Here is a 20,683-nt window from a genome sequence, read left to right as displayed (position 1 = left end):
CATCCAGTGATGGTTGGGATGTTTTTACTGAAGCTGTAAAGAGGTTAGAAAATCATTTTAAGGATGACCTTAGTATAATAGTTGAAAGACACAAATTTTTTACTCGAAAACAATTCCAACACGAATCGATTGATAATTTTGTAGCTGAGCTTAGGGTATTAGCAGCCACTTGTGAATTTTTAGGACCCCTCGATCAGTACCTAAGAGATCAGTTAGTGGTGAATTGTTATGATTCTAGAATCCAAGAAAACATTTTATGTTGTAGAAATCCATCTTTGTGTGAAACACTAGAAATTGCTAGAGGCATCGAGCATTCAGTAACATCTTCCAGAGAGTTAAGCAAAATGAAAGTAAGTCAGGCAGAAAATGTGAACATAGTTTTACAGAAGTCTAAGACAGTTATGTCGGGCACTCCAGATTTAAAAAAAAATAATGTTAAAAGTTCTCTATGCTTCAGATGTGGTTCTAAGTCACATGTTGCCAATTCCTCAAATTGTCCTGCACTGGGGAAAGTGTGCATAAAATGCAGGAAGTCTGGTCATTTTGCTCGTGTATGCAAGCAATCGCAAAAAGTAATGTTAGTTGAGCATCAGCAAGCCATTGACAAGCTGACAGATGGAGGGGAGGTGGACTTTTCAAAAAGATGTGTTTTGATTGTCGATGATATTAATTCTGATTGCAAATTTTCTAAGGATCCAGTATGTGAGGTTAAAATTGGGGAAGTCAAGCTAAGTGACACTGTGGATTCAGGCTCACCTATATCAATTGTATCTGATACAAATTATCATTCACATTGGAGTAACCTTCCCTTGTCAGCTCCTGACATAAAAACAGTAGCTTTTGATGGTCAAGAAATTGATATGATGGGGTATTTCTTAGAAAGGATTTGTTATCAGCAGAAGGCTATTAGTACAAAAATATATGTAGCCAAGAGAGGGTACAATATTCTGGGGTGGAAAGATCAAGGACAATTTGGGATGGTTCTGAGACCGGGTACTGAACGACCTATCACCCTGATTGAGAAAGTGGACATAAAACTTGATACTCTTAAAGATGTCCTAGACAAGCATACTGTGATTTTCAGGGATAAGCTAGGCTCTGTAAAAGGTTATGAGCATAAAATAATTCTCAAACCTGATGCGATACCTGTGGTACACAAGGTGCGTAATGTGCCCTTGAGCATCAGAGGGAAGTTAAAGGAGCACCTACGTGAGCTATGTGCTGATGGAATCATTGAATCGACTAATTTGTCTCAATGGGTTTCTCCGATTGTGGTTGCAGTTAAGAAAACGGGGGATTTGCGATTATGTGTGGACTTGAGGTCTTTGAACAAAAATATTCTAGTTGATTGTTTCCCGCTGCCCAAAATACAGGAGTTATTGGCACGATTGGGGGGTATGAAAGTGTTCTCCACGATTGACCTCAAGTCCGCCTATCATCAAGTTGAGTTGAGTAGGGAGTCTCGTTCTCTTACAACATTTGTCACTCCATTTGGGGCTTACAGATTTTTGCGGATGCCTTTCGGTTTAGCTTCCGCAGCATCTGTGTTTCAGAAGCTAATGTATCAATTGTTTGGGGAAGTACACGGAGTGTTGGCATATCAGGACGATATTCTGATAGGCTCAGAGTCTATTCAGGAACACATACACAAACTTGATAAAGTCCTAGAAATTCTGGAAGAGCACGGGATTACGGTGAGAAAAGAGAAATGTAAATTCATGGTTGAGACGGTTTAATATTTAGGTCACACAATTTGTGCACAGGGAATCCTACCCAAGAATGACTTATTAGGGGCTATTGGAAATGCTCCATCTCCTAATGATAAAGACCAGTTGAGATCCTTTTTGGGTCTTTGTGAGTACTACTCGCGATTTGTTCACAATTTTGCGTATCTGACAGAGCCATTAAGGAAGTTGTTGAGGAAGTGTGAGAAATTTCTGTGGCAGGATGAGCAGGCTCAAGCCTTCTTAACTCTTAAGACTCTCATAATTGAGGCTCCTGCTCTTCATCCTTTCAATGAAGACGTACCTTCTGTCATTACTGTGGATGCGAGTGGGATTGGCTTAGGAGCTGTTTTAAGTCAAATGATAGGTGGCAAGGAATTTACCATTGCTTTTGCGTCCAGACGACTTTCTGAGGCCGAAGTGAATTATAGCACAATCGAGAGGGAGGCACTAGCTTGTGTTTGGGGTGTCAACCATTTTTCAATGTATGTGTGGGGGAGAGAATTTACTTTGGTAACAGATCACAAGCCATTGGTTTATCTATGGAATGACAAAATTTTCAATAAGACTAGTCCTAGATTGACCAGGTTGTTGGCTAAACTTTATGAGTTTAATATGAAAATGAAACATATTCCTGGGGAGAACAATGGTAGAGCAGATTTTCTTTCCAGGTGTCCGGTTCACAATCCAATTGAGGGGAAGCAAATGGAGGATGAGGATGTCATGGTGGGAATGATAGACGGAGTGTTTGTTTCTGGGGAAGTCATTTCCAGGCAGGTTTGGGCGAAAGCTATGAACAAGGACAATTCTCTATTGCTTCTTAAAAAATATATTTGTGAGGGTTGGCCGGCCGGGAATGGTGTTTTAGAAGTAATAAAACTTTTTTGTAAGGTTAGAGAGGAATTGAACGTGGAGGACGACCTTGTCATGAGGGGGGAACGTTTGGTACCTCCTAATGAATTAAGGCACAAGTTGATACAGCTGGCTCATGATGGGCATGTTGGAATCACTGGCACAAGGAAGAGGTTGCGTTTATATTATTGGTGGCCGGGTATGGACACAGAGGTGGAATTTGCAGTTAAGAATTGTAGCATTTGCAAGGGGGCGGATAAAGGTTTGCATACTAGAGAAGTGCCTTTGTGTCCTGTACCGTTTCCTGATAAACCTTGGCAGAAATTGGGATTGGATTTCATTGGTCCAGTTGGGGGTTATAATGACGGGAAGAAATATGTGTTGGTTGCAGTAGATTATCATTCCAAATGGGTTTCGTACAAGTTTTTAAGAGAACCTAACACCACCAATGTGATTGGATTTTTAAAAGAGATCTTTCATTGGGAAGGTATTCCCAGGTTTTTGGTCACAGATAACGGGGTGCAATTTGTATCGCACCAGATGGTTGAATTTCTGAGAAGACTTAATATTAAGCATCTTACAACTGCATTGTATAGTCCGCAGGGTAATGGGCTTGTTGAGAGAGTAAATAGATTACTCAAGGAAACTATTCAATTGGCCATCAGGTCAGGGAAGAGTATACAGGAGATGGTGGCAGAAAGGATATGGTGTTATCACAACACGCCACATTCTTCTACTGGTGTTGCTCCTTTTGTACTTTTGAAGGGTAGACATTCTTGCAATGAACTGTCTCCAGAGTGGGTTGTACAGGAAACTTTAGGAGGTGTTGTTGCTTCTGATATCAATCAGGTGAAAGACAAGGTGATTAAGCAACAGGTCAAGAGCAAATTGAGATATGACGATCTGAAAAGAGTTAAGGAGGTTCAATTTGTTATAGGTGATGTAGTTAGAGTAAAAAAAACTCAGGGGAAGGGAAAGGGATTGTCAAGTTTTTTTCCCACTGCCAAGGTGGTCAGAGTATCCAAACATTCTGTTATGGTTGAGGGTGGCAAATGGTGGAATAAGAGGAATGTGGCGAAAGTGACAGATGTAGCCCCTGGGGTAAAACATTCAGGTGTTTGGGCTGATGTTGAGTTGAAAGATAGTGGTTATGATGGCAGTGCTTTAGGTAGAGGATCAGGTGAGAATGTGGGGTGTGGTAGTTCTCCACATGAAAGAGGATGTGTGTTTTCTGGGCAATTTAGTGATCTAGGAAGAGGGTCAGGAGAAGACATACGAGAAAATAACATGCATGACGGTCGTGGAAATTTTGGCATAGGAAATACTGTGGGGGTGATGGGTGAGGGTGAAGTTGAAAGGTTGGAGGAAGGTGCTAATCTGGAGGGTGTGATGGGTAGGCCCAAAAGAAATGCTGTTAGACCCAAATATTTAAATCAGTTTGTGACGTACTAGGTATTTAGGGAGGCAGTGGGATATTGCCTTTATTGCTTATATACAACTTGCCGTTATTGCCTATGTATAACTTGTTTTTCATTTCTTAGTCTATGTATGGAAGGTTTGGAATGTTTATTGGGATTTTTCATTTCCAATGTATCTTTTGTATATTTTATTGTAGCATAGAAGGGAATGTGTAGCATATGTGTTTGTATTTGTTCTGTTTGTTAAGGGGGAAGATGTGTTGTGTTTTAAAATGTGCAATTGTAATTTGTCGTTGGGGGTGGGCAGTGTACCTTTATGGAATGTTGGGTGCGTGGAGTTCTGATGACTTCATCGGCTCCTGAGTCAGTTGCTGTACCTGGAGCTGTGAGGACGTTGGTGTTGATGTGGAAATAAACTTCGTGTTCAGGAATATTCCTTCTCTGTTTTTCCCTTCTTTTGGATACAACACTAAGCCACCTCCTTTTTTGCCTATACGGTTTTGTGTTAGTTTGTTATACCCCGGTGGAACAGCTTCATTCAATACTGGTCCCATATCTTCCTCAGCCGTGATTTAGATAAGAAATGTAAGTCAGTTTCTCTGTCTATCAATAGGTCGAGTAGGTGGTACTTGTTTTTTTTAACTAGAACGTGCATTCATCAGGAAGCAGTCTATAGAATCTTTGTTGGAGTTGGTGTGAGATTGTGCAGCAGGAGGGTAAGCAGCATCCTTTGAAGTTGTAGGTGGTGTGTTCTGGAGGGCTGTTTTAACTGTTGGAGGACAAAGACAGTATTGTGTTTGTTTATCAATATCTTCCTCCAAAGTCTAAGAAGAATTTTTGTTGGGTCTGGCTGTGTGGGAGGTGGTAAGTGTGCTTGAAACTGAGGGGTTGGGCTGTGGAGTTATGTGTGATATGTAGGTTTGATTAGCGATAGAGAGGGGGATGCCAGGTTATGAAGAGTGTTGTGGAGTTCCTTTCTTTTGCATATGTTGAATATTGAAGGTCTATAGGTGAGGAGTGGTTGTGGGGCATGAGAGTCATGGGGTACGGCTCTGAAATGAGTAATGGATGATAGACGTATGAGTGAGTGTTGTTATGCAAGATTTTGTGTAGGTGAAGTTTGTATGTATGTGTGGTTTTCTTTTAGTGGTCTAGTATTATGCAGTATGTTGGCAGTGACTTGAGGTTGCTGAATTCAATATATTGTAGGAAAAGGGGGTTAAAATTGTGTTGGAGAGTAGAGAGTCTGTGTAGCGTGATGGTGGGTGTTGTGCTGGTGGTGGCTCACCCAGTGCAAAGATAATTAATGTCAATGAGTGTATGTGTATCGGACCACCAATGTTTTCATAATTAACATCAGTGTATGTGTGTGCACACACCACTACTTAAAGATGCAGAAACATGTACGCATTGGCAAAATGCTGTGGAAGCTGTATTGTGTATACATGTAGTGTACTGCCATGTGTTGTGTTTAATAGCGACATGAGGTTTTGCCAGAAAGCTAATGCTGTCTGTAGTGAGACCTAATTAACTTTATATTGCTCTCTGTTAACTCAGAATACTCATATTGCAGGTAAACCCAGCAGGTTAAAGATTGCAGCAAGCAATTCATTGAGCAGTAAAACATGATAAAAGGGACAGTGCCATACCTGTGAGCAATGTGATAGCAATGTGTATCTTTTCCAAATTCAAAAACAGTACTTCAGCTGTCTGACTTCAGGCAGGAGACACTCTGGCTCATTTAGAACCCTGTGGACAGTTCCAGGCCCCCACCCCATGACCTCCTCCTCGGTTTCACTCACTACCACCGGCAAATGTGCCCCCATCTCTAAATCGCTCCTGTTTTACATACATTCATGTGTTTTAAAGCACTTGGAAAGACTGGCTTTACTAATCCACTCAGCTAGCCACATAAAATATAGGGGTATATTTAAGATCCCTTAGCGCCATTCTAACGCTACATTAGCTTTTTTTTAATGCTAATGTGGTGTTATAAGGCCAAAAGCGCTGTGCCATACTTACAAAGTGGCGCAATGCATGCATTGTGCCACTTTGTATTCCATTGCGCTACATTATGCCTGTTCCAGGCATAATGTATGCATATTGGCATTTCCCCGTTGGGGGGGAGGGGGCAAAACAATGGAGCAAAGAAATCTGACAGATTTCTTTGCGTCATTTTTTTCTGGAACTTTTAACGCCTGCTTACAGCAGGCGTTAAAAGGAGGCATCTGTTGGTTACAATGGGCCTCTGGGTGCTTTACAGGATTGGCATACATTTTTTTATGCTAATCCTGCACAGCACTGGACTAGCATAAAAAATTCTGACACTAGTCCCCTAACAACCGCCATGTTGCGCCGTATTTTAAATACAGTGCACACATGGTGGCATTCGGGGAGCGCTAAGGGGTGCAAGGACAGTGGTGCTGCACTGTGTGCAGTGCCACTTGTTTCAAATATTGCCCAGAGAGGCATATTTAATAGCCCTAGTGTCATTCTAATGCCACATTAGTGTCATTTCTTTTAAGCGAATGTGGCGTTAGGAGACCAAAAATACTGCGCCATATTTACAAAGTGGCCAGGCATAATATATGCAAAGGGGGCATCCCCTTTTAGGGGGACCAAAAAAATGGGCCAAAGAAATCTGACCGATTTCTTTGCATCATTTTATTCTGCCACTTTTAACGCCTGCTCAGAGCAGGCATTAAAAGGAAGCTTCCATTGGTTATAGTGGGCCTCTTCATCTCACTCTTGCAGATTTCTGCTTTTTCCCCATTGTGACGCTTTTTCACTTTTCTTTTCCTCCGTCTTTCTTATATGTGTATCTTTCTCGCAGAAAAATAAGCGTAGACCCTCAAAAACAAGTGCTGGTGCTCTGCACCGGAAACAAGAAACACAAATTAAACATTGACATAGGGGCATATTTAAGAGCCCCTAGTGCCATTCTAACGCCACATTATTGTCATTTTTTTACACTAATGTGGCATTAGAAGGCCAAAAAAGCTGCGCCATATTTACAAAGAGGTGCAGTGCATGCATTGCGCCACTTTGTAATCCTTTACGCTATATTATGCCTGCGCCAGGCATAATGTATGCAAAGGGGGCATCCCCCCGTTAGGAGGAGCCAAAAAAATGATGCAAAGAAATCTGTCAGATTTCTATGCGTCATTTTTTTTTAGGCACTTTTAACGCCTGCTCACAGCAGGCATTAAAAGGAGACTTCCATTGGTTACAATCAGCCTCTGGGGGCTTTTCAAGATTAGTGTCAACATTTTTTATGCTAATCCTGCAAAGCACCGGACTAGCATAAAAAATTCTGACGCTAGTCCCCTAACTACCGCCATGGTGCGCCGTATTTTAAATATGAAGCACACATGGTGGCGTTAGGGGGTGCTAATGGCTGCAAGAAAAGTGGTGCAGCACCACTTTCTTAAATATGCCCCATAGTTCTGTTTTTTGCAGCAGGCATATTAACCCTCTGTGCTACTTTATGTTGAGTTAATAAGTGAACTATTTCTAACAAAGGTGCTGCTGCTGAATAGAAGGAAACATATTCATCAGAAATTGATGCTGGGCTGGTCGCTATGCATGCCGCCCTTCTTTACATCCCATGTTTTTTAAACAGGTGTTTGCTTCTGAAAAAATATAATCAATGTTCCTAATGGTTCGGGAGTGTATCTTCCTGCACACGGAAACCACTGTTTATTTCCACAGTCCCTATTCATCATGCCTTACAAGGGGCAGGCAAAATTTGCTTTTGAAAAATGACCCTATATACAAAAGAGATCTCGATGCAGTGAATGTAGTGACTCAATGGCAGATAGGATGTACTGTGAAGTAGCAATGCAATGGAAGTTTCATCGACACACAATCAGTAGTTTACTTTAGCCCATCTATCAATGTTACCTGTAGCCTGCGTTTCAGCTGTGCTGCCCTCTCGCTTCCCGGAAGGATGACTTCCTTCTGATTGATGTGGAGAGGAAGCTGTTGATGACCCTCCAGAGTGGTTTCCTTCTGAGTCTGTCTGGCTCTGATGAAGACAAAAGCATACTCTATTCATTCCTCTCTCCCTTTTGCTCCATCACTCATGATTCAGATGTACACCATTAGAACATTATAAGGAGAGTTTGGAGTGTGTGACATTTTCGCGTTCACAGCCTGCTTATGTATGGCATTCCATGCTTTATGTGTGAACATTATGGGTGACACTTTGAATGGAATTTTATTGCATGTTCTATCCATGTTATAATATACATTTTAGAAATAATCAATCAACAAGACTTGAGATACATTATCCATTAAATAGGCTTTAATTATTGTAGCATAGTTCTAAAAATATATTTTTTGGTTTGTGCACTTTTGTTATCATGCTACGGGCCCCTTTCCATGATTCTAAAGAATTAAATAGTAAATATTGTAAAGTAGCATCAATTAAGCTTATAAGTTTCCATAAATGAGCGATATGAATAAATATGTCTTATACAGTGGACTGTTGAGATTTATCTACATCATGGAAAAGAATGATCTACAGTGCAGTTTGCCTCCTGGTTTGCAGTGAGAGACCCATGTAGAGAACAATGTTCTACTGAGGGCATGAGTGATGAGAACACTTGCATGACTAATAGTTTACTGATCGTGGATTAATCTAAAGTGTGCTTTAATGATAGTTATTGCTCGACACAACACTTGGATTCTCTTATTCATCTTGAACTGTGCAACGTTTTACTGAGTGATGGCCTCAAAATCTATAACGGCAAATAAAAGACACTCCTGCCACTCCATCACAGTGCCCTGACTCCTGTAGCTATTCTTAGTGCCAGACTGAAACACTTCTCCAGCCCGGATCTGTGCTTGCCACTGTATCACATGGGCACAGGTGGACTCGGTCATGGAGCCCCTCTGTTACTATTACGACTCTGCTCATCTTCGAAGAACCCTGAATAGTTGCTGTTACGTGATAGCAGCATCTCCTGTACAGAACACCTTTGCTGTGTTTCTGATGCTTTTTTGGTTCACGCTCCAGGGCCATTCGCAGGAGGCCACTGAATTTCCTTTATAGCAACACAGACTTCACTGGCTGTGCATCAATAAATCTTGTTGTGGTGAGCAGGTCGTACAGCAGGACACACTTGCATACTGGTACTGACTAATCAGTGCCAGGGGGAGCCAGCCAGGTCAGCCTACACTGTACAGAACAATCAAACACAGTCCAATCAGGGTGAACCAGCTGGTCCCATCATAACATGCCAGAACATCCATTGGATGTCGCGTCACCTACCACACATAAGTGACTGTTAGTCTCACGAAAAGGAGCTGATACTACAAAGCATGAGAAGAGGAAATATACTTAGCTTTTTGAATAAGCTGATTTGCGTGGCAGTCTTTCTGCTTGTGGCAGTGCTGTACGTTGACTTTTAAAATGCGTTATTATAATACAAGATCTGCGATACCTCGCAGGGCTGCTCACAGACTGTAGCTCTCACCTCCTGTCCTCGAATAATAGAAAAAATCGGGAAGGTGTAAGAAGCTTTGGGTTTGGAGGAGTGGGACTCCCCTGGAAGGAAGGGAAGTTTGGGATTATCTCTCTTCTGAAAAGTGAAATATACATGAACATACCTCATTTAGAAAGCCCCTAAACATACATCTCATCCGGTTGTACTTTCATTGAAACTGTTAGGCTCTTGAAGGGGCGCAGAGTGATGACAGTTCTTTGGTCATTGACCCACACCTCCCAACCAAGACTTAAGGATGCACGTGGTATGGTGTCTCTAAAACTTGGTATAGCTTAACATAATGTAAGGAAAAATAAAATATTATAACCAAGGGTGCAAAGCTGAAAATTCAAATGACAACTTTGTGAACATTTTTAAGACCCTTTGTGAGCTTTGCAAAATGAGAAGCATGTGAAGTGTAAAATAAAAAAAACGTTACCATCCATTTGTGCCACAATGAAACCATTCCCATTGAAGAAAGCTGCACCAGAAGAATGGTCCAGCTTGCCCTTACAAACGTCTACTGAGTCAATATGCTGTATACTATTGCAATGCGTCCCTGCCATGCGCTGGCACCAATCAAGCAGTGCCAGCTTCTCCCCCATCTCCCTCTAATAGCGGTAACACCCCTGCTTTCCCACCACCACTCGAGCTGCCCCTCCTCCAATCACCTCCTCACTCCTGCCAACACAAGAGATATTCCGTTGTCATAATGCTGCATGCCCACAGCCCGCACTGGAGATTTTCCCTGTTTGGATTTCACACTACACACCCTAATCCGCATTCTATATTTCTGCCTCACCTCCGTGTAGAAATTGGGAGGGTTACATTGCGCAAGTCACCAGTAAGTGAGTGACAGGGTTTCAGACCAGGGATGTCAGCAATGTGTGGGCTAAGTTTCGTCTCGGTGAAGTCGAAAAACTATGTCTAACTTTGCAAAGGGCAATGTTCTTAACGTTGTTCAACTTCACAGCAGAGGTTCAGTTCCCCCCTCACATGACATGACTTAACATAAAATAACATAACATAACGTAACATGAGCACTATGTTTCCAGTGCACTGCACAGTTGTGCATTTAGAAATAGGTATGCTGATGTTTGAGTTTTTCACTAACTTACTGGAAGTAGTAGCTCCCTCAGCCTCTGCAACTGTGACTCCAGCTGCTTGTTGTGGTCTTCAAGGATCTGCATTCGAGTCTCTAGACGGGTCTTGTGCTGCCGGAGAATTCTTGCCTCAGCAAGGAGTTCATCGTTTTGAACCTCACTCCCTGATTCATGAGATCGCTCGGCTAATGTTGGAGACTCTACTGCTTCATCATGCTGCCATTTTAAACGTCTCAGCTCCCCCTGCAAGATTCTAACACAATAAAGCAACCATTCCAATTATTTATTACCAATTTGTTTACTATATATAACATATTTATATGAACTATTTGCACGAGTCAAAGGACATGGAATCAATTCTTTACAAAATGATTACAGCTTCTACTACACAATCAGAAAATAATTTGAAATATAACATCTAGGCATGTCCAGAAGGAAAGCAACTCCTATAAACCTTCCTGAATTAACAGTTTTGTATTTGATTTATGTAGAGTTAAGTTCCATGCTCTAGAGACAATAACTCTAGCATTCCAGAATGGGTAGTTGAGAAATCTGGGAATGGCAAGCAAGCATTTTTGTGTAAGTCATAAAGCATATTGAGTATTTGCCATAGACTTCAATTAGAAGTACCTAGGGTAAAAAGTGCTAAATATGGCTAGCATGTGGTACCACTTGCACTGCTCCCAATACTGCTCATCTCAGGGGCCATAAAAGCAGCAACAAGACCAGGAAGTTCCCTAAACCCAAGAGCCACGTTTACTTTATTTAGGGCCTCATTACGAGGTTAGCCAGCTGACCGTCGGGCTGCCAGCCCCGTGGAGAGGAGACCGATGCTTCTGGTGGTCTCTCTCGCAGGCCGATTACAACGTTTTCACTGGGCTGACCGGCGGAAACCTCTGAAATCAGAGGTTTCCACTAGTCAGCCAAGTGGAAACAATGCAGCAGCAATGGCCTCAGCTCTTCATGGAGCCAAGGCCAATGTCGTTGCACAGAGGGTGCTCCCAGCACCCTTGGAATGCACACTGTCTTCTGTAGCAGACAGTCTGCATTCTGAGGGTGTTGCACAGGAGAGGCCCTCTACTGCCCACAACACAGTCATGGGTAGTGCAGGGGCTCGCCTTGGCCCCCAACACTGGGTTTTCGCCAGCTTTTACAAATTGACTCGTGACCATCACAGCGGTGTTGAACTGAGCACCATCGTGGCTGAGCACGATTAGGACTGCTGCCACCCCATCTGGAACCTTGTTCCTGGTGGTGGCAGCAGTCTTCTGGTGGTCCGACCACCAGGAGTGCTGCGGTCCAACCGCCACCATGAGGCTGGCGGTCTCAAGACAGCCGGTCTCGTAATGAGGCCCATAGTTTCTACTCTTTGCTCTTTCCTTTTCAAGGACAGAAGGGTGGAGCAAGGGAGTCAACCCTGTGATGTGTTTGACCTCACATCTGGCTTTTTGGTGAATCAGCTTCCATGGTATTTGCCTCTGTGGTTTGAATCACATGGACCTGCAGATATGAGATGCAATTTCTAGAATGCATTTTAGCAGACGTGTTCCTTTAGTGAATGCAACCCCATAGAGAGTGGTCCCATCATCTGAACATACACAGAACAAGACTGGTCTAAACCCTTAGATTATTTGTAGATCATGTCTGTATGTAAATCAGCTGAAAACAAGGTAAGTATATGTGTTATGCTGTAATATTAAACCCTTTCATTTATACATATAGGGGGTTATTTTAACTTTGGAGGAGGTGTTAATCCGTCCCAAAAGTGACGGAAAAGTGACGGATTTACCACGAGCCGTATTACGAGTCCATTATATCCTATGGAACTCGTAATACGGCTGGTGGTATATCCGTCACTTTACCGTCACTTTTGGGACGGATTAACACTCCTCCAAAGTTAGAATAACCCCCATAGTGCCTGAAATAAACTGTAAGTTAACAAAGCATCACTCTTTGAGTTAGTGAATGTGTCTTTAAAATGAATTCAGTGGGAGAGTCATTGTTATCTTGTTACTTTCACTGTACCTGTTCTCGTGCTCTAAATGTGCCAAAATTGTTTCCAGGTCCCCCTTGTGCTCTTTGTTAAGCTGTATTTGAACTTGCTGTTCACTGGAAGGTTCTCTGTCTGTGATAGGGCTGGAGTGGCGAAGAAGGTACTGATCATCATCCCTTCACACAAAGAAACACAAGAACTATGATTACTATGATACACACACTCTTCATTTAAGTGGAGTATTTTGTAAGCAATATTATATGAAGATGGTAAGGGTGTGAGGCATGGTCACACACAGAGGGCCAACTTACAAGTGCCAATAGAGTAGTGCGATGTAGAAGAACACAGGGCAACCCTCCACAAACCCACAGGGGAGTCATTATTACATTGGAACATCTAGGTTGAGGAATGCACATCACACATGCTACCTCTGATACCTGAGGATGTAAGAAGCTCCTCAGCCATACATGAATGCAGAACAATATATGAGAATGCAAGAAGTTGCTCCTATACAGCACTGCAGATATGTGTTAGACATAATGAACAATTCAGGTACAGTAATTCGATAAGCTATATCAGTAGAGGTTTCTCAAACACGATAATCAGATTTGTATGGATGTATGAAGCTCTTCACATACTGCACTGTATGGTAACATAAACAACTACTGTCAATGTCACTAGGTCTGGCTTTAATATGCCAATGATTAGAAACACAAGCATTCACAAGTATATTTAGATGGGTTGCATGCACAAATGCAGTTAACACATGAAAGCCTACCACTTTGGCATGGGCAAACTAAACTGTGCTTCAGTGGTGATTATTGCTCCACACAACACTCTCATTCTCTCATTCATTATGCACTGTGTAGCAAGAAAAAGTAGCAACAAAATATGGCTCTCTGTTGAGAATGCATATGGAAGAATACAATGTAACAAGTAGTGTGATTTTTTAGCATAGTTTTCAGATGTAAAATAGTCCCTTGTATATTCTAGTGGAAGCACTTTCTGGAAGATAAAATGATACATCAAATAGCCAATCAGAGGAGGCGAGTGGGTAATATCCATGTGTGTGGAGCCAAAGTCTGCAATCTATGTATTTTTTAAATGACCGGTAACAATATGTCTTGTAGACAGCCATGCTTTCAAGCCAGGCTTAAACAATTCCCTAGTCACTGACATGTAAGGCCCACACACAGCATTAATGGAGGCACCATAAAGAGTTGAAAACTCATTTAAACAAAGGGCTGCATGAAAATATGTGAGAACTTTAAACATGTACCGTTGTTAAAGGGAAATCAGTTCACCACCTGTGTTCTGCGCACCAGTACAGAAGTGAATACTCACATGCTATCATCTGGAGACAAGCCATCACCATAGAAGAAACAATTTTGGTTTTCCATTTCAGCAAGCCTGTGGAACAAAGGAAACAGAACCACCAAGTGATGTGAGTTACAGTTCCATGATCTATATAGTGGACGATTTCTGTTACACCATTAGTTTAAAGCACCGAAGAAGCACCCAATGTCTTATGGATATAAATAAATATTTAATTTTGCTCATCTACACAACCCTGTGTTCAGTATCAAGCTGTTTAATCCCTGAACAGAATAGAGCAAACATAAGAGTTCTGGGTGTGTAGCTACCATACTTGGTCAAGCTGGAAAAACAGGAGTTAAGAAGGACGTTCCTGGTGGCAAGAAACAATCTCATAAATGCCAGTAATAGAACTACAGGATGACTTCTGTAAAAGTCAACTGTCTGCTCATAAAACAATCTATCAAGGGCAGAACCACACAATAGGCTTGAAGCAGGCTTGTGTCACAACGAATTAAGGAGTAAAACCCATAAAGAGATCATAAAAACCTTTGAACTCAAAAGCAAGTGGATCAAGATCAAATTTAATGCATAAAATCTCCTCAATTATGTGCGAAAAAGGCCTAAAAAATGTACATCTTTGCAAAATAAATAAGAAGAAGCTCTTGTATGTTTCAATTACGTACTGGCCAATAGGCACATGAAAGAAAGCTGTACTATCAACCCCTGGTGTTTAAAGGCCCTCCCACCTAGAGAAACATCCTGCAATAAGTCTCCTACATCAATCTAACAGAGTTGCCAAAACAAACGAGGGGAGAGTTAGTTGCTGGTCATAATGTCTGAAACGAGGACAGAGGAGTGGATGTAGCAGTAAGTAACTGAAACATTCCCTCCTCGTCTTATTTAGTGTTTTTCAACTAGATCTTTCTCTAGAAACTGCAGAAAGAACCTTTGATGCACTCATCATAATTTGAGCTTTTACATCTGATACGATAATAGTTAACAGATGTTGAAGGCACTGCCCAAGTAGCAATTTTACATTATTCAATATAAGCAGTCAAGATGCTAATGGCTACGTGGGCAAAAGAAACACTATCTTAATACGCAAATAAGAAATAAGGTACTTGTAGTATATAGTGTGATGATGCAGCTAATCTAGGTACAAACCCTTGAACGAACATGTCAGCATGTGTTTTTTAAATAAGGAAGGTGCATTTGCAACAAGCGTTTAGAGTAGTATGGCTTAATCCACGATTTTACAAACATTAATCTAAAAAGAGTAAATGTGTAAAGTCCCTACAGTGGCATAGTTTTTTAAGTTATGGTTGAGCATCAGTGGTTTCATGTAAATATTTTACCATCAGCCGTGCCAAATACTGCAAACTACTGCACGATACTGACGATTAGTCAGCCAATACATGTTTCTCCCTGTTCAATGGTGCTCCAGCCTAAAACTTTTCGAAGATTATATTGTATTGCAATACTAGCCTTGAAACGTCCTAGGCCTGCAGCTAGTATTTCACGTGCAGGCCGAATACTTTTTCAAGGCTAGTAATATGACTTTTTCAAGGCTTGTAGTGTATTGCAATACATGTCTTGAAAAAACACTTAGCCTGCGTGCCTTTGAAAAGGGTGAAACACCTGTTGTGGCATATCCATTTTTCTTTTTTTCAAAAATAAAAGCACCCTTAATTTCCACCAAGGATCACTTCATGTCTGTGACTGACTTCCCGTGTACCCCACCAGGAGAAGATAAATTGTTCTTCTCATAAGAAACAGTGGCCCAAATCAATCGATTCAGAGGATTCAATTGTGTTGACCCTCGTCTGACTGTGCCATAAGTTACAAATAAGAAACCCACTTTCCTAAAATCAGAAGCTCCTGCAAGATAAATACTGGTATTATGACTTCAAAACTAAGCAAACCTTCTTGTTTTGGGGAATCAAGAGGTGGAAACAACTCTGGTAAGATGATCTCCTGATCTAATTGAAAATGATACTGGACTTTAGGTCAAAAATAAGGGTTTATATTTAACACTAATATATCAAGAAAAACCGTCCAAACCAGGCTGAGGTAATGGCTGACTGACAAAAATGGTTTCCAAGTCTAAACCTGAACCAGTAGCAATTCCAAGAGTTTGAATGGATGGTTCTGGAGAACTGAAAGAACCCAAATCAAATCTTGCAGTGCACCTGAATAGCTAACCGGAACATGCTGAAAGAGAAAAACTTTGCTGCTGTCAAGCCACATAGTATCCAAAGAAGCAACCTGACTTTCAAGGCTCTTTGAAGGTTTTTTATAGCTGCCCACTGTAGCTTGTGGGTAGGCACTACCAAGCAGGTAAAAAAAACGATAAAGAAAGAATAAAAAGCTCATCGCATGAAACTGGATCAACCTTATTCTTCAAACACATTTTTTTAAATGCTGACTAGTTATGATAATATGATTTCAAAGTAGATCACCTTTTGGAATCCTAAACAGCCACAGCTAAATTGCTAAGTACACCCTTTCTCTGGAGACCTACCCATTCAAGCTCCATGCTGTTAAGTGCAGATTTGACAATACCTCCTGACACAGAAGGGGAAATTTAAGAGTCTGTTATTCTTGACTCTTCACCATCTGATAAAGAAGTGGTAATCAAGATGAGCGGGCCAAAATGGAACAATTATGGCTACCAAAGGACTCTTCTTCCTGATCATTGAGATCTCCACAGAAATCTTGAAAATCAGAGGAAAAAGAGGAAAAGCAAAGACACTATAGAGGTCACTGAGAAGATAGGGTATATATGACCATGCCCCCCTCCCCTATTCTCAAGCAAAACCTTGGATAGAGGGCTTTGATCCTGGTGGAAGAAAGATCTAACTTTGTATGACCCCTACCTCTGGCAAGTCCTGTGGTCTGCCACCGGCCTCAGACAAACGCTCTGTGATGAAGGAAACATGCTGCTTTACTGGTCTGCTGCAGTGTTCTCCACCATCCGATATGTATGGCTGATTAGGACAAAAGGTTCAGTTTGGCTCAGTGGAAGATTAGACAGGCTTGTGCTGCCATACTTCTTGTCTTATGCTGCCAAACGTGTTTTACATATTGTCCATCCATGTCAGAACTGCAAATCCCAGGAGGATATGAGGAGTAAACGCTAGAAAATCCTTCTTGGACTTCATTCAATGGCTCTCTCACCTCGTGGGAATCCATCTCCATTTCAGAGGAAAAGTCAGAAAGTAAAACTTCTGACCAGGACAAACCTAGTCTCAGTATCTGAATTGCGCTCCTTCACGGTCAGTTTTGATCCTTATGATTATCGCAGTCAAGCGCAGTCAGATGATCGGGTTGGTTCTTAACACTTTTTGTGCTATTATTTACCTAACAGTTTACAGCTTCATATGGCCAGTTCCACTTATTGGAGTTTGGTCATTTTGGTGTCACTTTGTTCAATAAAATAGTCTCTATTGTTATCAGTTGGAGTGGTATATTTTATTGTGTTGTGGTTTTGCCATTGTAACTGTTTTGGTACTTCTAAATGCTTTATACATTTTCATAAGTTAAGCTTGTCTTCTCTGTGCCATAGCTACCAGGGGTTGAGCTTGATTTAAATTCCAGAAACCTTTACTGGACCCAACAGGAATACAGATATTATTACTTGTGGTGGGCTACCATCCACCCCAGCTAATAATCCATTTTCTCACAGTCTTTATCATCCAGCATCAGACACCTCTATTATGGTCACCAGTCCCCATTTTTCAGGCTGTAGAAAGAGGCACCATAAACCATTTTCCTGAAACCCCATTATTACCTTTCAGACGCAGTGATCAATCTGGTTCCAGTCCCATGAGATGATTTTCTCATCAGTTCCTATAATGTTTAATGCACCAGCTATAAATAGTTCAATTCCCATGCCTATAGTGTGTATTTTGCTGACTCTGCCTGATGCTCTCACCTGAGCCTCTTAACAACTTTTGATAAGCCCTTTTCTTATGGCCGACTTTAACACAGTCAAGCACCTACGTTAGTATCAACGTATTAAATTGATAGTAACACTGGTGCTACCCTCTCATGGCTCTTTTTCTACCAAACAGACTAATCATGGTTCCTGTCTTTGTACTTCTTCAGATGTTCAGCAGCATTATTAACCAAGGGCATCCTCAAGATTCTCCCCTTGGTGCGCTCCTCTTCTCACTTTATACAACCGTCCTCAAAAACATTTACACCTCTATCAGTTTCTCCTTCCATTTCCTATGAATTACTTGTGTAGTGATATTGGCTTAACTGCTAAACATCATTTCTGAGGCGATGATAACGATAGTCACAGATTTAGATACACTTGGTCTGGTCTGCCTTGAGCGTTGCTACCATAAATTGAGAGAAGTAAAAAGGGAATTTGAGACATGAGACTTTAAAACGTATTCATACTATTTCCCACTTTGTTTTCTTGTATGTAAATAGGAGTGTATTCCATAAAATTAGAGAGAGGTAAATTACCTGCTTGCAAAGTGTTCAATCCGGGAGTGTGTGTCTGCATGTGGTAACATTGGGGATGATGCAGGACTGTAAGAAAACACACAGAACGTTAATTAAAAGCATTAGGATGTGAAATACACTACCCTTCCCAACATATGCAGAAAATGTACCAGACTGCTCACTCTATCTCCTCCTCTCTCTCCTTCTGTACGTGCCCCACATACTTCATAAGTATAGGTTTTCTCTGTTCACTTTTTTGTCTTTTACTGCAGAGTATGTCTCTCTTTATTTCTCTTTCTTTTTCCACATTTAAGAAGAACATTCCAAGTAAAATGTTTGTCAGCATTTTAAAATAAAAATGAATCAATAGTTCCCATCTCAACAGCCTTATGGCCTGGAGAGGGCAGGATAAATGTACCAATAGAGTGAATTTCGGGAAAGTTATTAGACTTCATATCCATAGTCCTCTATTCACATATTGTAATTCGTAACTCCAGGTGAGATTAATTTCCACTTATCTTTTGCACTATGCTATTTTTCTATGCTTGTGCAGCATGCATATCTGAAATCAGTTTATTTTAATGAGAAGTATATATTATCTTTAGGAAATATTTCCTTTTAGATGCCTTTTAGGTATGGTCCAGAGATTGTTTTATGGTTCAACTCTCTTTGTTTGTATTTCAAATGCAATGAAAAAGCAATGGCGAGCACCCAGTACTCATTAGCGTGAGACATGCGTAAACAAAAATAAGAACTCAGCATAACAACTGGGCTACCCCACTCCCTCCCTTACCCCCGCACTCACAAACGGGTAGTGGAAGTGTAGTGTGATGTACCTTGTAGCTAGCAGTGTCGTCCTGACTGTGGTCTCTTGGATGAGAACCTATTGCTAAGTCAGTTAGGCAAAGAAAATGGAGGTACTTGGGACATATACATTCTCGAAATTTGGTGGAAAGGAGAGTAATAAAAGGTCGCAAACGTTTGCATTATGAATCGTTTTGTGCAGTCAGGGAGAGTGTCAGCTTCTCCATTCCAAGGATATGCCAGAGCCAATAAAGCTATCCCAAATATGTAGGGGCAGTGTTTTTGCCCCAATGTGACAGAATATTCTGCAACGCTTCACCCGAAGCTAGCCCAATCTGGTCGCCCCTATGGGATTTGAGGGGGAAGGTAAGCACATTGGGTAGTCCCAGAACAACGTAAGCGGGGAAGCGATGGAGCTGTGGTGTGTAGGCGGGTATAAATGTCTTCCAGGATCTGGGTCTAATAAGAAGTGAGTTCCGGGCAATAGCATAATAGGTGCAGTAGGGTCCAGTGGGATCTGAAACCACGTCAGAAGTCAGCACTGCATACAGGATTCCCTCTATGTAAGCACACCGGCCTGAGGTACCAGTGGGTAGTGAATTTAGTAGCGGTTTCTATACTATCCCTATTGTGAGCCGTATGCATTGTGCTGTAGTATATGTCCCCCACTCCTGGTGGGGCAGCTGGCGTCCCAGCTTTTGCTCCCAACACATCGGTTCCGCCGACTTAACCTGCCGTGGGGAATGGTGCAGGAGGCCGTAAAATTCAGTCACTAAGCATCTGTCCAATGCCTTCATTACCAACCACTTTTTGAAAGGAGTGATTGACCGCTACACCCCTTGGCAGACCGTTGGCTGCAGCACCCAATCACTAATTTGATAGTAACACAAGCATTGGATCTCAGGGAGTGCAAAGTCGGTGCGAAACTCGTTAATGTCAAGGGGCCCTCCTCATCAAACATGTGGCTTATAGATTGACACCCAGCCCTCCATCACACCCGAAATGCTGTGTGGCCAAGGCCGGGGATGAAGTCTGCATTTCCAACGATCAGTGGGAAAGGGAACAAATTCAGAGTCCTCTGTTCTCCCACACAGTTCCAGATTTACATCAGAGATTTAGTGGCAGGGGAAAGGTAGAGACTCTTCTGGTAGACAACTTTGGGTAGGAAGGGGACCCTCCACAGATGTTGCTCTGTGGCGGCCTGGTCCATGAAAAGCCAGTGCTTCTCTGACTCCTCCCTAGACCACTCAAACAGGAAGTGGAGTTGCGTTGCTGATAATATTGTAGATTTGATATGCCTAGGCCACCCTATATGGGAGGTCTATAGCACAGCTCTGTGCACATCCACGGATGTCCAACTGTCCATAAGAAGCAGTTCAGGTTTCAATGGAGGAGTTGGAGCAAGCCAAGTGATGGCTCCACTGGGAGGGTCTGGAACAAAAATAGGTTAGTCCGAAGAATTGTCATCTTTAGGGCTGCTATTTGAGAAAGCCAGGAAAGGCGGTGGTGTTTCCATCTGGTCAGGTCA

The 20,683-nt window shown here is 41.8% G+C and overlaps 1 protein-coding gene across 1 annotated transcript in view; it reads right to left on the bottom strand.

Annotated features, from left to right (window-relative positions):
* Positions 1–20,683, bottom strand: part of DRP2 (dystrophin related protein 2) — a 633,012-nt gene that overhangs the window by 78,529 nt on the left and 533,800 nt on the right. Inside the window, exons 17-21 of the mRNA XM_069213379.1 lie at positions 18,373–18,438; positions 13,924–13,989; positions 12,612–12,755; positions 10,602–10,839; positions 7,898–8,021 (exon numbers count right to left, since the gene is read on the bottom strand). Of these exons, the coding sequence (XP_069069480.1) occupies positions 7,898–8,021; positions 10,602–10,839; positions 12,612–12,755; positions 13,924–13,989; positions 18,373–18,438 (638 nt within the window). The remainder of the gene's footprint in view (positions 1–7,897; positions 8,022–10,601; positions 10,840–12,611; positions 12,756–13,923; positions 13,990–18,372; positions 18,439–20,683) is intronic.

The sequence above is a fragment of the Pleurodeles waltl genome, chromosome 2_1 (assembly GCF_031143425.1).
Source record: "Pleurodeles waltl isolate 20211129_DDA chromosome 2_1, aPleWal1.hap1.20221129, whole genome shotgun sequence".
In the NCBI taxonomy this organism is placed as follows: Eukaryota; Metazoa; Chordata; class Amphibia; order Caudata; family Salamandridae; genus Pleurodeles; species Pleurodeles waltl.
The sequence above is the reverse complement of the archived record's forward strand: the minus strand, read 5'-3'. Positions and strand labels throughout refer to the sequence as shown.